Source organism: Lissotriton vulgaris, chromosome 6 (genome assembly GCF_964263255.1).
Source record: "Lissotriton vulgaris chromosome 6, aLisVul1.2, whole genome shotgun sequence".
NCBI lineage: Eukaryota > Metazoa > Chordata > Amphibia > Caudata > Salamandridae > Lissotriton > Lissotriton vulgaris.
In genome coordinates this window covers 650,470,811-650,486,966 of record NC_141694.1, presented here as the reverse complement: position 1 = coordinate 650,486,966, position 16,156 = coordinate 650,470,811, and the positions used below count along the sequence as shown (strand labels likewise).

Genomic DNA, 16,156 nt, shown 5'->3' with positions numbered 1-16,156 from the left:
CCTGGCGTGACGCACCAGAAGGATGCAGGAGGCCATCAGCCCCAGAAGCCGCAGCGTCAACCTGACCGAGACCCGGGATAACGGCCTGAATACCGGAATCAGAGCCTGAATATCCCGAACCCGCTGTTCGGGTGGGTAAACCCGAAACTGCGCCGAGTCGAGAACCGCTCCGATGAAGAGGAGCTTTTGAGAGGGACACAGGTGTGACTTCGGCACATTGATGGAGAACCCCAGCAAGTGCAGGAGGTCAGCCGTAGTCTGGAGGTGTCTGACGACTGACTGGGGCGAGCCCGCCTTCAACAACCAGTCGTCGAGGTAGGGGAAGACTGATATCCCCTGCCTGCACAGATGGGCTGCGACCACCGCCATCACCTTCGTGAACACCCGTGGGGCGCTGGCCAGGCCGAAGGGGAGCACGGTAAACTGAAAGTGCTCTTGGCCTACCATGAACCGCAGGTAACGCCGGTGGGCCGGCAGGACGGGGATGTGGAAATAGGCGTCCTGCAAGTCCAACGCTACCATCCAGTCTCCCGGGTCCAGGGCAGCCAGGACCTGAGCCAAAGTGAGCATCTTGAACTTCTCCGTCCGGAGGAAGCCGTTGACGTTCCGCAGATCCAAGATAGGGCGTAGGCCCCCTTTGCCCTTCTTGGGTACCAGAAAGTAGTGGGAGTAACAACCACGTCCTACTTCTGGCCAAGGAACGCGCTCGATGGCCCTCTTGGCCAAGAGGGCCGAAACCTCCTCTTGCAGAAGTTGCAAGTGATCCCCCGACACACGGTGGTATTGAGGTGGCATGGATGGAGGGGAAGACTCGAAGGGGAGGGAGAAACCCCTTCGGACAATTTGCAGCACCCACCTGTCCGAAGTGACTGTATGCCAGTGGGAGAGGTGATGGCGAACCCTGCCTCCCACAGGCGTCACATGGGCCTGAAAACTCGGACTAGGAAGGTTTTGAGGCGGGGGCTACTGAGGGAGGTGTGGACTGGCCTCGCCGTTGGCCCCGACCACCGCCACGGCGGTTCCCACGGCCGCCACCGCGTTGCTGAACAGTCTGCGGCGCGTGGCTGACGGTCCGTGGTGGGGCGCCCCTTCCGTGGCCACGAAAGGAGCGAAAGGCACCCGATTGCTGGCGTGGGGCCGTAAGGCCCAAGGACTTGGCCGTGGCCCTGGAGTCCTTGAAACGTTCCAGCGCATGGTCTGCCTTGTCGCCGAAGAGGCGACGGCCATCAAACGGCATGTCCAGGAGGGTGGCCTGGACATCGGCCGAGAAGTTGGCGGACCTCAACCAGGCGTGGCGTCGAACCGCCACCGTCGTTGCCATCGCCCTGCCCAGTGAGTCCGTGGTATCCAGCCCACACCGGATAGAAAAACGTGCCGCATCTCGGCCGTCCGCAAGGGTTTGGCTGAGTTTAGCCCTGACCTCAGGGCATTGTGGCAGCACCTCCGCAACCGTGTCCCACAGGGTGTGGGTGTAGCGGCCCAAGAGACAGTTGGTGTTCACAGACCGTAGCCCTAGGCTCACAGACGAGAAGACCTTCTTCCCGAACTGCTCATATCTCTTGGATTCCCTGTCGGGCGGGGCCGACGGGAATGCGGTTTGGGAGGTAGAGGCCTGGATGACCAGGCTCTCGGGGGTGGGATGGGTGGACAAAAAGCATGGGTCGCCCGGTGCCGGGCGGTAGCGTCTGGCCACGTTCCTGTCCACAGGTGGGCCTGTGGCGGGCTTGGACCAAGTGCCCAGCAGAACGTCACACAAGGCCTCATTGAACGGCAGGAGGGGCTCCGCGGAGCCGGGCTGCTGTTTGAGGACCTCAGTGAGGAGATTAGTCCTCACGGCCGCGACGGGGAGCTGAAGGTTTAAGGCCTTAGCTGCCTTCGTCAACACTACGCTGTAAGCAGAACCCGCCTCCGAAGCCACAGTCGGGGGCGACGTAAATCCAGTGTCTGGCGAGGTGTCAATACCACTGGCCTCCCCAAGCTCATATGTCCAGTCCTGATGCGACTGGCAATCACGTGCCAGAGGGTCCTCGGACCCCTCCCATTGCTCCTTGTCACCTGGCTCCTGGAGACCAGGATTAACAGCCAGGGCCTCCTCGTGGAGATAGAAGTCTCCAAAGGCCGACGGAATCGGCGCCCAGCGGCGCCCCTCCTACTCCTGAGTAGGACCGTAGGAAACATTGGGGTCGGCAACCACATCGGCTGCCGGGGACGACACCTGAAGGGACGGCGCCGGCGAGGTCGTAAGGTCGACCGGCGAGGTCCCGGATCCGGAGCCGGATCCAGCGAGGTCGCGCGGCGCCGGGACCGAAGTCGCCAGCGGCGCCGGGCCCGAAGTACCCGACGTCGTCGGGGCCGAAGCGCCCGACCCGGAAGGACCTCCAGACGGAGCCGATCGGCCCGAAGGCGCCACGGGAACCGACTGAGGAGGGAGGGCCCTCATGGCCATGAGGTACCTCTCGACCTCCTCCTGCGACGCGCCGTGCCCAGGGACCCGAAGGTGTGGGGCAGGCGGCGACGCTTGCGACTCCCGCGGAGCCGCGTGGGCGGTGTCGCCCGAGTCCCCGGCCGCATTGAGCGAGCGTCGGGGCGGGTCGGAGGACCGATGGTGTCGCTCCGACCTCTCATGCCTCTTACCTGAGGACTTGGAACCAGATGATCGGTGTCCACTTCTGGAACGTCGATGACTCCGACCTCGCGACCTGTCCCTCGACCTCCCGTGGGACCGGGACCGGGACCTGGAGCGGCGCGGGGCCGAGTGCCTCAGCTCGAGACGCTTGCGGGACCGCTCCCGCCTAGCCTTCGACGTCAGAGCCCGGCAGTCGACGCAGGTTCGATCGTCGTGGTCGAGGCCTAAGCACTTCAGGCACCGGCGACGGGGGTCCGTGACCGACATGAGTCGGACGCACTTCGAACAAGGCTTGAACCCGGGCATCCCTGGCACCGATAGTCGAGACAGTCGACTAAGAGAAGATCAAAAAGGATCAAAAAAAAAAAAAACTATTCAGTCAAAAAGTGACTGGGGGTAGAGCTTCTTCCGGATCTGCGCTAGCTGGCGCGGAAAAAAGAAGAACTGACGTCAGCGCGCATGGGCGCCGCCTAAGTACTCCGATGACGTCATCCCGGCGCTCACGACGCCGACGACGGACGCGGAGCCGCAGACGACGCCTACCAGCGCGCAGGGGTATTGCTACGCAAAAGTTTCCGGATCCAGTCTGACGCCTGGGGATATTCTAAGGTAAGGAATCTATCACTAACGTGTCTCTTTCAGATACAACTTGATTGCATCATGTTTAAAATGCAAAATTTCAAGATTTAAAAAAAATACATATTCTGCACCTTAGCAGGGCCCTGAACATGCCCTCAGCCGTCTGAGAAGCCAGAGTAGCAACTCTGTTATATAGAGCTCAGAGAGATGTCACCATCTCTGAGTCTATATCACCAACCCCCTGACAAAATGTATTTTAGTAATTTGTTACTGTATAAACTTTGTAAAAGAGAAGGACGAGCTAAGTATTGGGATTTAGCAAGCTCCTAAACACCTCCACGGAATGACATGAAAATATTTTACTTAACCTTTATAGCATCTGCAGCTGGTGGTTTAAGAGGACATTTTTTTAGATAAACACAAAATAAAGTGCAATCATTAAATGATCGTAGTAAGAGGACATCAACACATTTTGAATACCGAAGGTGTGATTTCCGTTAGAAACTCGTAGGCAGTGTGGACGGTAGAATCTTTACTTCTTCCAAGCTTCTCATTTGGCTCTGGAGGCAAATTTTCTTTTTGGTTCTCCCTTTCCTTTTCACACTCAGGACCTTGACTCTCCATTTTGCTTCCATCAGACCCTGTGAAAGTAAAATAAGTAACCAAATGAACATAAAACCAGCCTGCTTTACAGTAGAATACAAATTGTGCAAGTATACACTACTGTCCAATTGCTTTCTCAAAGCACTATTGCCGAGTCTAAGCTGTGAAACTCAAAGTTGAATCCAAAAATCGATGGACTACTTCTATAATGCTTCTCTAAACTGACCATTTTTTTCATGAAGACAGCGCAGACAATCCCAACATTTATTTTATCAGAAATGCAATTTGGTGGTTATGTGAGTAAGGGCTTCTTGGATTTCCCGCTCGTTTTCATGAACACTTTTGATTAATCTGAAGCTTTCATGGTGTTACTGGGACCCACAATGCACCACGAGAAATGTCAGCTTTTGCACATAGTATGTCACTGACATATACATACTTCATCCAAATTACAAATGTTCTACATTTTACTTAACTAGATCAAATTTCAAAATGGCACTTTATTGAAATAAAGTTTTATACGAAACGAATATGCTACTTACCAGTATGCATCTGTTCTTGGCATGTAGGGCTGCTGACATTCATATCTGTGCATAGATCGCCGCCTAGTGTTGGGTCCAGATGATCGCACATTGTTGTCCTGGAAGAGTCTTCGAAGTATCACGAGATAGGTGGCTCCTCCCCTGGACTACAGTGCGCATGGGCATCGACTCCATCCCCAGATTGTTTTTAGCCATTGTGGCAAAGATGGAGTGTAACACCGTGAGTGATGACCATGCTAAGAGTGATTCTGAGTGCTGCAGCCGCTAAAGGCGCCGGGGAGGAGGGCGGGCGATATGAATGTCAGCAGCCCTACATGCCAAGAACAGATGCATATTGATAAGTAGCATATTCGGTTCGAGGCATGTGGGCTGCTGAATTCATATCTGTGCCTAGAATACATAGCAATCCATCCATTAGCAGCGGTCGCCTGTGCCAGCTGCAGCAGTTTGAAAAAGTGTTTTTAGAACAGCCTGCCCTACAGCTGCTTGCTGTTCAGTGCACATCTACACAGTAGTGTTTCGTAAATGTGTGTGTGGTAGACCATGATGCTGCTCTACATATGTCTTCTAAAGGAATATTTCCAAGGAAAGTCATGGAGGCCCGGAACTTTCGGGTGGAGTGGGCCCGTGGGGGGACCGTTAGAGTGCGCTTGGCTGTTTGATAGCAAATTTGAATGCACTGAACGATCCACCTGGCTATACCTGCTTTGGAAATGGGGTTGCCTTTGTGTTGTGGCGAAAAGGCAACAAATAGTTGTTTTGTTTTCCGAAAATCTTTGGTCCTATCAATGTAGTACATTAAGGCTCTCTTGACGTCTAGTGTGTGGAGCATTCTCTCCGCCACTGACTCAGGATTTTGGAAGAACAAAGGCAGTTCTATAGTCTGATTGATAAGGAACTGTGAAACCACCTTAGGAAGAAACTTAGGGTTAGTGCGAAGCACCACCCTGTTGGAGTGAATCTGTATGAATGGCTCTTGGATAGTTAGTGCCTGGAGTTCACTAACGCGTTGCAGCGATGTAATCGCTATAAGGAAAGCCACTTTCCATGTTAAGAACTGAATCTCGCATGAATGTAGAGGCTCAAAAGGTGGACCCATCAGTCTGGTGAGGACCACATTTAGGTTCCATTCAGGAGCCGGTGGGGTCAGGGGAGGAATGACTCCTTTGAGTCCTTCCAGAAAAGCTTTGATGGCAGGCACTCTGAAAAGTGAGAGATGCTGCCTGTTTTGGAGATAAGCTGCTATTGCGGATAAATGTATACGAATGGAAGCATAGGCCAGATTGCATTTGTATAGATGTAACAGATAACAAATGATGTTTTGAGTAGATGCGTCTAGCGGGTTGATGTTGTGGTCTGCACAATAAATGACAAACCGCTTCCATTTTGCCGCATAGCATGCTCTGGTGGTGGGCTTTCTTGCGTTTCTTATGATATCCATACAGTCGGGAGGCAAGTTGAGGTAGCCAAATGCTAAGACCTAAGGAGCCAGATCGCCAAGTTGAGCTGTTGCGGATCTGGATGCTGAATGTCGCCATGGCTCTGCGTCAAAAGCCTGGGTGTGAGGTGCAGCCTTTGATGCGGTACCACGGATAGTTCTAGAAACGTGGTGTACCATGGTTGGCGTGCCCACGTCGGAGCAACCAGGATGAGTGTCATCGAGTGTTGCTTCAGCTTGCGTGCCACCAGCGCTATTAGAGGTGCTGGGGGAAAAGCGTACGCAAATATGCCTGACCAGTTCATCCATATCGCATTGCCCTGCGACTGTGGGTGTGGAAACCTGGTGGCAAAGCTTTGGCATTTGGCGTTTTCCTTTGTGGCGAACAGGTCTATCGCTGGATGACCCCACTGCTGGAAGTACGGGTGGAGTACTGATGGATGTATCTCCCACTCGTGCATTTGGTGGCTGTACCTGCTGAGCAGGTCTGCCATCTGATTGGCCTTCATGGAAGGAGACTTGATAAGCAAAATAGTAACTAGAAAAGTACCAACAACTTAGTGTATTTAAATAAATTGTGAAATTGCATCAACATGTAAAATGGTGTTAAAATAAAGAAAAAGTATTGCCATTGGGCAATATTTGCCTTTTATAAATAGAAATATGTTTCAGTTCAACTTACTGTTTATAATCTGACACTTGGTAGTAGCAGGTAAGTCTGGGATTATGAAGTCACCATTACATGTTTGAATGTCTCTTCGACAGAGGTGGGACAGATAGTGAACAATTAAATGTATTGGATCAGAAGAAAAAGTTTCTTGACTTCGAAAATGTTCTCTCTGTTTGATACGCTATCTGATCGCAGATTGCTCACCTTGTGAGCATTCCTCAGGCGTCAAACTGGATCAGGAAACTTTAACGCAGTGCAACGGTGTAGGGAAGTGTACCTTTTTGACATGGCCACCCCCATTTTTAGGTCTCAGTCTGGCGAAAAGCAGCGCATGCGCTACTCTGTAATGAGAAGCTTTTTGGAATCGCTACGATTCCACGCGCACGAGGGGAGACAAACGAGACAGAAGATGTGCAAGCGGGTATTGGCCCCATTACTGGCGGCGTGATAATCTGTGGACTTCTTTTTTCGCCGCCAGTAAAGGCAATCCTCGCGTTCACATCTTCTGTCTGCCGCGCTTGTTCTTATTATCAGTAATGTGATGCGCCCCACAGCATCCGCCCAGAATAGACCCTTTCACTGTTCTTCACCTGACCTTCGACGGGCACTGCTGCAATTCACCGACTAAAAAAAGACACCTTTTCTTGTAAGAAAGGTCTTGTAAAGTTTGTTTTCCACTACATCCAGCATTATATCGGTTTTACATACAAGGTGTTGGGCTTTCACGCCTACGCCTTGCCTCTGAACTCAATATGAATAACAGTTTGTTTTCATGTAGTGCTTTCCACCACACTTCTGCAGTTTCTAAGTGCTGGAAATGAAAGGTGTTAACTATTATCCAATTTAACACTACATTTTACTGGGCTCAGAAGACTGGGGCTGCTTAGCCAAGAATTTAAAATGTTTCCTACAGATGACCGCATGTGTCAGTGGTGAGTGTTTATTTCCCTGAGACATCCTGACATATCCCTTGGCGTACTCCCAAGATTCCATGTACTGTAAATTAATGTGCATTTATCATTTCAGAGTAAAGCGAGTGGAAACTTAGGGTTGCCGATGAGAAGAGATTTTCGACTGCTGTAGTGATAGTAGAGGCTTATTCGCCAAAAACGGATTCTCACCAGCAATGAAATCCTCTCCTGGGTTTTTTAATTCATGGTATTCCACGACATCCATTTAACCTGACCACTTTTTCTTATATAGTGTAAAACTTTATAGTTGGGAGTGGGGCGCATTTTACCTTTGACTCCTCCTTTTATGCTGATATACTCTCGGACCTGAATCAAACTTTTAGGTGGATGTGATGACCTTATTCTGTCTACTGCCACCACACACAGGTTTCCATGGTGCTCTCTCTAGTGAAAGACCCCAGGGTGAGCAAAGTGATTGGTGGAGTCTGTGGAAGACTTAAGTCAGGGACAAGCTCAGAGGAAATGCTTAAAATGAGAGCTCAGTCATAGAAACAAAGTTTGCAGCTGGGGAACCCCAGGATAGCCTGTCACAGTCTCTAGGGAGCAGTCCTTGGAAGTCAGGCCTACATGTTTAGAGTGGGGAGGGGCACTGAGGCAGACTGGGTCAAAGAAGTTCCTATGGTTAGGGGTGAATAAAGGACATTTAAATAGTTCACACCACAAAATGCACGACCTGGCGGTCCTTGCTGACAAACTCAGCTCTGAGCGTTAGTTTTCATCAACCTTCAAAGAATTAAGCCCTGATTCAGTCCTGCCGCACTGCAAGCTCTTAGCTGCAAAGTCTGCACAGTTCCTAGCAGGGGTCTCTTCAGATGTTTAGAAGCACCATAGTTGTTTTCATGTAGTGCTTTCCACCACACTTCTGCTGTTTTTAAGCGCTGGAAATGAAAGGTGTTAACTATTATCCAATTTAACACTGCTCAGTTTACTGGGCTCAGAAGGCTGGGGCTGCTTTGCCAAGATTTGAAAATGTCTCCTCCAGATGACCGCATGTGTCAGCGGTTGTGAGAAGTTGGCCTGATATATGATGCTCACTAGTTCTAGTGATCACCTTGTATCAGTCCAATCAACCCTTATGGTGATTGGTTGTTAGTCAACCATATAGACCAGCTATCCTAATGGTAGCATGCCAGAGCAGTCTTAGGCTAAACTCTTTTGGCATGTGAAGCCAGCTTTTTAACCACATATAACCCCTTGAATACCAGATGAAAGGACACCACACAGGTTGTTATGAAAATAAACAATATATTTATTACTAACAAACACCTCTGAACTCTTTATGAGATCAGAGGGCTAAGCACATAACAATACTCTTCAGAAAAATACAGTAAGTCGCACAATTACAATGGTGCCCTAGGGGCACGACAAACCATATACTAAGTAAATGGGTTAAATAGAACGATAGAAGAAATGAGTATGCCCAGAGGCTGTAGAATCGCTGGGGCTACACTACCCTAACCTTAGGTAAGGAGCAGGAGGGCCCACGGGAAGCGTATGCAGTGCTAGAACACACACGCGGGTTTCAATGCAAAGTCAAAGGGCACGAACAATTTACAAAATAGGTAAGTAAGGACAGTTCCGACTGGTTGAGACCAAAACTACAGGATACCTGGACACTAGGAGAGTCAATCTACCTATGAGCACCAAAATGCTCTCGTTACCTCACCCATGAGCTGCGGGTGCATAGGTGTGAAAGTGTGTCGGGTTCCCTCGTTGAAGTCAATGGAGACTTGGACAAAAGATGCTGCAGGCGACCAGGAGGAAGATGTCCGGAGTGATCCAAGGGCGGATCGAAGAAGATGGAGACCCGAAAGCAGAAGGTACAGTGTTCAAAGTCACTAGCCAGTGACTGGAGTGGAACCAGATGATGTTGTCGCGATCAGGTGAAGAGGTGACGCTTGACTCTGCAGCCACGTGAACCAGGAGGCGTCGTCGACGACCAGGATGGAGGCACGAGCTGTCCCACACAGGCTCTCGCTGTCGGCGGTGTTGGTTCCAGGATCGGAGTCAACAGGCCTTGGCAAATGCAACCCACGCGGCAAGTAAGAATGGCGTCTGGTGCGGACCAGGAGGGTCCAGGGTACTTCTCCTTTGCAGGGAAGCAAGGGTCAGTCTGGAGCAACCAGACCAGCGGCGTAGTTTCAAGATTTTGTCATCTAGGAGGCCACTAGCCAGCCGGCAAGTGACCAGACAACGCGTCGAATAGCAATCAAGCAGAAGGGCCCACGCAGATCTCGTGGATGCTGGAGGGCTGGTCTTCGGTGCAGGAGCTGCTCGGGGCTGGGGCTTTTCAATCCCCTAAGCACTCACTCGAAGGTGCCTCAGAGGTCGTGCTGGAAGCGAAGTGCAGTTTCTTCAAGATGGCCGGTCCCAAGTGTCTCGTCGCACCCATGGATCTCAGCTGTGCTGCAGATGTGAGTTGAGGTCGGAGAGGTCTGGAAGTCCGGGTCTCGTCAGACTCTGAAGTCTGGTTCCGCCAGGAAGGACGACAAAGTGAACCGCTAGGACGCTTGATGGTGCCTGCGGATGCAGGCTGGTCACTCCTTGGCCACAAGGGAGATTTCTTCAGTCTTCTGTGGATCAGAACGTCGAAGTCCAGAGTTTCTTCTTTGTAGAGTTGTTCAGAATACTCTAATTTGGAATGGGACCAGCTCCTACCTTTATCCTGCTAAAGGGGGCTGTACTAGCGACTAGGTCCCTCCCATGGGTGGGTCCAGGAAGGTGGGTGGTTACACCCCCTATCCTTTGTCAGGTTTCGCGCCAGAGCTGGGACTGGAGTGCCCCAGCAACTGGTTTGAACCGGGGTATGCACAGGGACACCTTGTGTGCCCTAGGCATGTCTCATTCCTTTCAGCCCTGCCTATCTGGATACACAAAGTCCTGTCTGGGGTGGTGCTGGCACCTCCCCAGGCAGGAAACCCTTTGTCCAGGCCTCCCTTGCTGGAAGGACTCCCAGCAGCAGGAGGTCAGACTTTGCTCTGTAGCAGCAGCATCCATTTTGTGATGCTGAGGCTCTGGTTAACTTTAACCGGGGTTCTAGTTCTGTACATGCCGTGTCCCTCTAAAAGGGTGGAATGCTACCCCTGTCGCCAGAACTGGGGATGGGGTAGTATTCCAAATCGCATGACACCTTACTCGACATGTTTTGATAATGCCAAACCAAATTATAATGCACTTAAGAGTATATGGTATGGCACCATCATGGAAACACCTAATGGACATGGTTCCGAAAGCAGCACTCTGCCTTCAGGATTGATAAGGCCTGCCATAGGAGTGACTTATAGGAATATATGTGTCCATGTATATGTTAGATATAGAGCTACTATACATAAAGCAAAGGGTGATTACACCACCTTGCCCCAGCTGAGTGATCAGCCAGTTGTGTCAAATAGTAAGGCCAGGCCAGGGGTGGCACAATACGTGCTGCAGCCCCTGGTAGGCCTTGGATGCACTTATGCCCTGGATACCTAGGGTACACTGTACAGGGGCTCACAAGGTGATCCATGTTCCAATTGGTATGTACCTAGAGTACATGGAGTCCATTTTAACAGAGAGAGCAGAGGGCCTGGGGTCCTGAATAGCAGGGTCCCAGGTCAACTAAGTGGAAAACCAGCTAAACACTAGGCAAAAAGTTGGGGGTAACCATAGTCAGATGTCCACCTTCCTACAACGGTGAGTGTTTATTTCCCTGACACATCCTGACCTATCCCTCGACAGCCCAGATTAGGGTGGAATTTGCACTAAGGGACCAACTGATCATGCAGAAGGAATGTAAACAAGCACTGAAAATGCAACAGGTCAGGCCTTTTATTAAGTTAAAGCCATTTGCTTTGCTATACAATACCATTAGCAAAGCAAACACCTTTAACTTAATCAAAGGGCTTGAGCTATGGCATTTTCAATGCTTGTAAGCCATGGTACTGAAACTGTTTGACTGAAAGTGAACTGGGTCCCTGCTAAATAGGCCGCCAGTGCTATTTTCCATAATATAGGTAAATGTCTAATTGTAACCTAATTAGCAAGTAATTTCGCTCCCCTGAAAGTCCAGAGTCAATGGTACATTTGGTGGCATGGCCACTAAAGAGGGTTCCTATGGGATGCAACCCAAAGGGACCAATGCAAAAACTGAATGCAGCTGCCATTGCAGGACACGTGAAACGGTGTAAACCATTTTGAACACATGACATGGTACAGTCTCTGTGTGCCATGCCCATACACACTGTATATACAGTCTGTAAGCCATCCCCACAACAGGCCTTAGAGCCCTAAGGCAGGGTGAACTATTGTACATGTAAGGACATATTTGCATGAGCGGGTATGCTCCTGTGAGGTCGGGCTACATTGCCACAACATTGCAAGTGATCAGGAAGCCATCTTCAGCATATGTAGTGGGCACTGGTCATTAAGAGTTACCCAGTTACATAACAGCTTCACTGAAAATAATGACGTTTGGTATAAAAAAAAAACTGATGCCAGTGTTGGATTTATTCAGACATGTACTCTGAGGGCACCATAGAGACACCCTCTGCACCCTACCAGTCATTTAGTGTACTGGTTGACTGAACTCTTGAGCATCTGTCCTCCGATAAAGCTGCTGATTCGGAAGGATCTTCAGTCACAGGGCAGTGTGCTGCACCCTGCTCTGTGCAATCTGCAGCTCCATGCTTGGGGATTGAGCAGCAGTTAACTGCTTTTGGCCAACTTCTTGAGCTCATTGATGTTAACCTTGGCAGTCCGGCATCCCTCTACAAAATCAATTTAACCCAATTGTTGGGACAAATGTATGGCTAGGTGCAGCCCCATCCAAATGAAACCACTGCAAGACAACTTGTCTAAAGGTTTGTTGTTTGTTTTGTCCCTGGCAGAACAAGTGCTTGCTTTGACCACTTTTGATTTCTATTCATCAGCACTGTCTGCTTATTTGCTGTTTTCAGATCAGCCTTCTTTATGTAAAATATCTGTGATGACATTTTTGAAAGGTTTTGGTTTCCTCCAACACCCTTTATGATGTCACAGTGGGACTTGCGTTTAGTCCTTACTTTTTAAATGTGCAGCCCTTTTGAATGGCTGCACAGTTGTCCATTAAGGCTTCAGCTGTTGAAAACGGTCTTTCTCATCGCCATAACAATGGCTGGGCGTTTCACAGCGCTGCAGACTGCCAAAAGTGCTCATCATATTTCATGTTGGACAGAATGTCACCATTCTTTGCCCTACTGCATTCCGAGGAGGAAAAGAGACTTCATCATTTGGACACAGAGGGCTGTAAGCTTTTATATGGATCGCACCAAAGACTATTAGGTAGAAGTGGTTCTACAGGGCAAAGAAGGGCGAGACAGTGCTAAAACAGACCATCTCTCCTTGGATTGTTGCACAAAGATCTGCTATATATTGGCAAAGAAGTTGCTTCCACATGGGTATGGGCTCATTCCACCATAGCTAAGGCTGTTCCCACTGTGCTAGCAACCAGAGTACTAGTTCTGGGCATTTGTCAGGCAGCTTCATCGTTACATACATTCACGAAACACAACTCTCTTGAGAGACAGGTCTGTCTAGAGGGCCATTTAGCACATTTAGTCCTGCAGGACTTTTTGATCTGAACCAGTTCACAGACGCACCACCTGGGGATGTACAGTATTGGTATCTGTTCACGAGTTGAGAAATGTCATTCATGATGACAATCTTTTTGGTGGATATTCTAACCGCAGATTCCTCACCAATCTTCCAGTTCTGTGAACTGGACTCTTTTCCATTTGAAGAGGTTGCAGTCTAGAGATATGCACGCTGGTCATGCCAGTCTGCCAATGGGCTCTGCTTCTGAGAGAGTGGACATCCTTAGAAAGCAACTGTCAGTGTGACGCCTATATGCGGCCCTGGAGCAAATGAACATTGATGCATAGCCACGCAACACCAGCTACCAGGGCACAGTGTCTAGGAAGCTGGCAATTTATTTAGTGTATCAATGTAGAGGTACACCATGCAAATAATCCACACAACCCTTATTGGTTCACAGGGATTCAATTAATAATCCCATGTGCTCCATTTGTGGTGGTGTGGTCGAGCAGCTTATGCTCATCAGTGGGTAGTGTTAAGCATTTGTTGTACACAGAGCAAATAAATGAAACACACACTTAAGAAGAAATTTGAGACCAATTTAGAAAAACAACACAGACTTTTATATAATTTTTAACACCAATCATCGAAATCAAGTGAGTAATTTTGGATATACAGGTTTTTGCAGTGTTAGAAAAATGCAGTCAAATAACGATTCTGAGGCATGAGTCTCGAACCCTGTAATATTATCTTATGGGAAAACATACACTGCATAGGTACACTTGCGAATGGTTGTGGAGGGTGCCTTTAAGGACTTAAGGTGCTTAGGGGCCAAGGTCTAAAAAAGTACCAGCAGTTCAGGTTCACCTGCCCTTGTGAGTCTGGGTGCATAGGTTTTTGTTTCATTGATTGCTTCGAGCGCTGTGCCGTAAAGTCAATTGCAAATGTACCTGCAAAAGAAAGGCTGCAAGTAGGGAATTGGGGACAAGTCCGGCAGAACCCATGGGGGGATTGGCCTTGAGGATCTCTGAGGCACAAGGACACTTTCGGTTTCCATGAACCCGGGCTGGGGGGCGTTCGATTGCAGAGGTGTTTTGGCCGTCAGGTCACTGTGATTAGAGGCTCTCACTTGGCTTTGGTGACCTGGAGAGGGAGAGAAAACAGGACAGAAGGGATACTCTCTGTGTTGGCCTCCATGATCCTGAAGTCCCTGGTCGGCAGATTAGTTCCAGTGTCTGTAGTGTCTGAGCTGGACACACAACAAGCCTTGGTTGCAGCAAATGCTCAAATAACCAGGGTATTTGTGCTAGGGGACTCCTGGAGGGCCTGGTGTCTCCTGGCTTGGCAGGGAGACTGATCTAACCTCCCGCAACACCAATTGCTTCTTCCTGGCGATATGCTCCTTCGGTGGACCCTGTGGTCAACAAGTTGAGATCTGATTAGCAGGCCCACAGCCACATCTAAGTTGAAAACCAGTAAAGCAAAAGCAAAAAGTGGGGGTGACCATAGGAAGCAGACCCTACTCTCCTACAATGGCTATGACTAATTCTGTCTGTGTTTCAATGTACTGTACACAGAGAAGATGATGAATTGTTCAAGTCAAAGGTACATCGATCAGTGGATTTTTAACATTTAATAACAATGAACATTCTAGTGTTTTAACATAGGACTGCAATGTTGCCCGTATAACACCAAAAATACTGGGCTAAAAACACATACTGTCCCATGTGAAACAGAGTAATTTTTCAGCTCATCATCACGGACACGTTACTCCAAGGCTGTTCTTAAGTACAATAATCTTTTTAATATGATCAACTGTACACCTCTGGCAGTAGGAGTCAGTTTGTTTACCTTTGGTTTTCGAAGCATTGGTATTGATATCTTCAGGTTTAAGTTCATCAGCAGTTACAGCTTTCAGGTCTTCATCCTTTCTTTCATCTACTTCCATAGATGTGTTTTCAGCATCCGTTTCATCCTCTTGCTTCTCACTAGAGGGCTTAATCATGGTCTGCTGTTCTTTGCTGGCTACATCTACAGGAAAGGAAAAAAGAAGCCATGAACATGGAGCAAAACCCATCTAGGCTGAGGCAAATACAAATTGTTTATGAATTTAAATTAACACTTTAAAGGTCACAAGTACTAAGAGACAGAAATAATAACAAACACCCTAAAATAGATCCAACAGCACTAAAAACCTACAACAACTTAATGACACAGAAATTGGCCTACTGTTACATACAGTAATGCAAATCTGAGAAATCATGTAGCCAGAACATGGGTCAAAGAACATTTCAATCCAATTTCAGATACATCCAAGCCAGGGCAAACTCACTTTTCTAAAGATTTAATAGGTTCATGTGCATTCTATTTTCTCATTAATTTACCTTGTCATGGGAAAAAGTTTATTCGCAGAAAAAAGTTAATTAACTGCAAACAGATCCTTATTCAGCTTGTATACCAATTACCGTTTATCAAACTTGTGATATCTCTTCTAATCATGGTTGTCAATCTTATTAAGTGCTATTTTCCTTTGTGTTTCCATAACCATTGGAAGACCAATTTCTCTCAAAGCGTTTCACTCTTTATCTTGACTTAATATGATTTTGGAGAACAGACTGGATATCAACGTCATACTGGCAGACAATCCAGGAGGTGTGCATGAACATTATTAACAAAACCAACAAAGAATAAGTGTTAGATTTAATGTCCCCAAGCGTAGGTGCAAAAAGCCATCTCTCTCTACATTTATTCAAATTAGCCCAGTGACCCGCTCCTCCAACTGAACTTAAACATTTTGGAAGTATTTCTACTTTTCTATTTACCATTAAAGCTGTGCTCTGATGACAGTAGCCTGCCAAACTGTTGACTCTCATTTTGAGAGATGTGATAAATATGAGATGGAGTCAGGTGTGACTTCGGCACATTGATAGTGAACCCCAGCGTGAGCAGGAGGTCCTCGTAGTCTGGAGGTGGGAGACAACAGCCTGGGGCGATCATGCCTTCAACAGCCAGTCGTCGATATAGAGGAAGACTGAAACGCCTTATCTGCGCAGATGACCTGCGACCACCGGCATCAGTTTTGTGAACATCCAAGGGGTGCTGGCAACGTGATGTTATGGCAGTGGGGGAAGTGATGGTAAATCCTGCCACCCACTGGCCTTTAGTGGCCCCTTAAAG

At 48.7% G+C, this 16,156-nt stretch overlaps 1 protein-coding gene across 1 annotated transcript in view; it reads right to left on the bottom strand.

Annotated features, from left to right (window-relative positions):
* Positions 1 to 16,156, bottom strand: part of MDN1 (midasin AAA ATPase 1) — a 2,142,100-nt gene that overhangs the window by 158,772 nt on the left and 1,967,172 nt on the right. Inside the window, exons 93-94 of the mRNA XM_086926648.1 lie at positions 14,831 to 15,010; positions 3,686 to 3,846 (exon numbers count right to left, since the gene is read on the bottom strand). Coding sequence (XP_086782774.1) covers positions 3,686 to 3,846; positions 14,831 to 15,010 — 341 coding nt within the window. The remainder of the gene's footprint in view (positions 1 to 3,685; positions 3,847 to 14,830; positions 15,011 to 16,156) is intronic.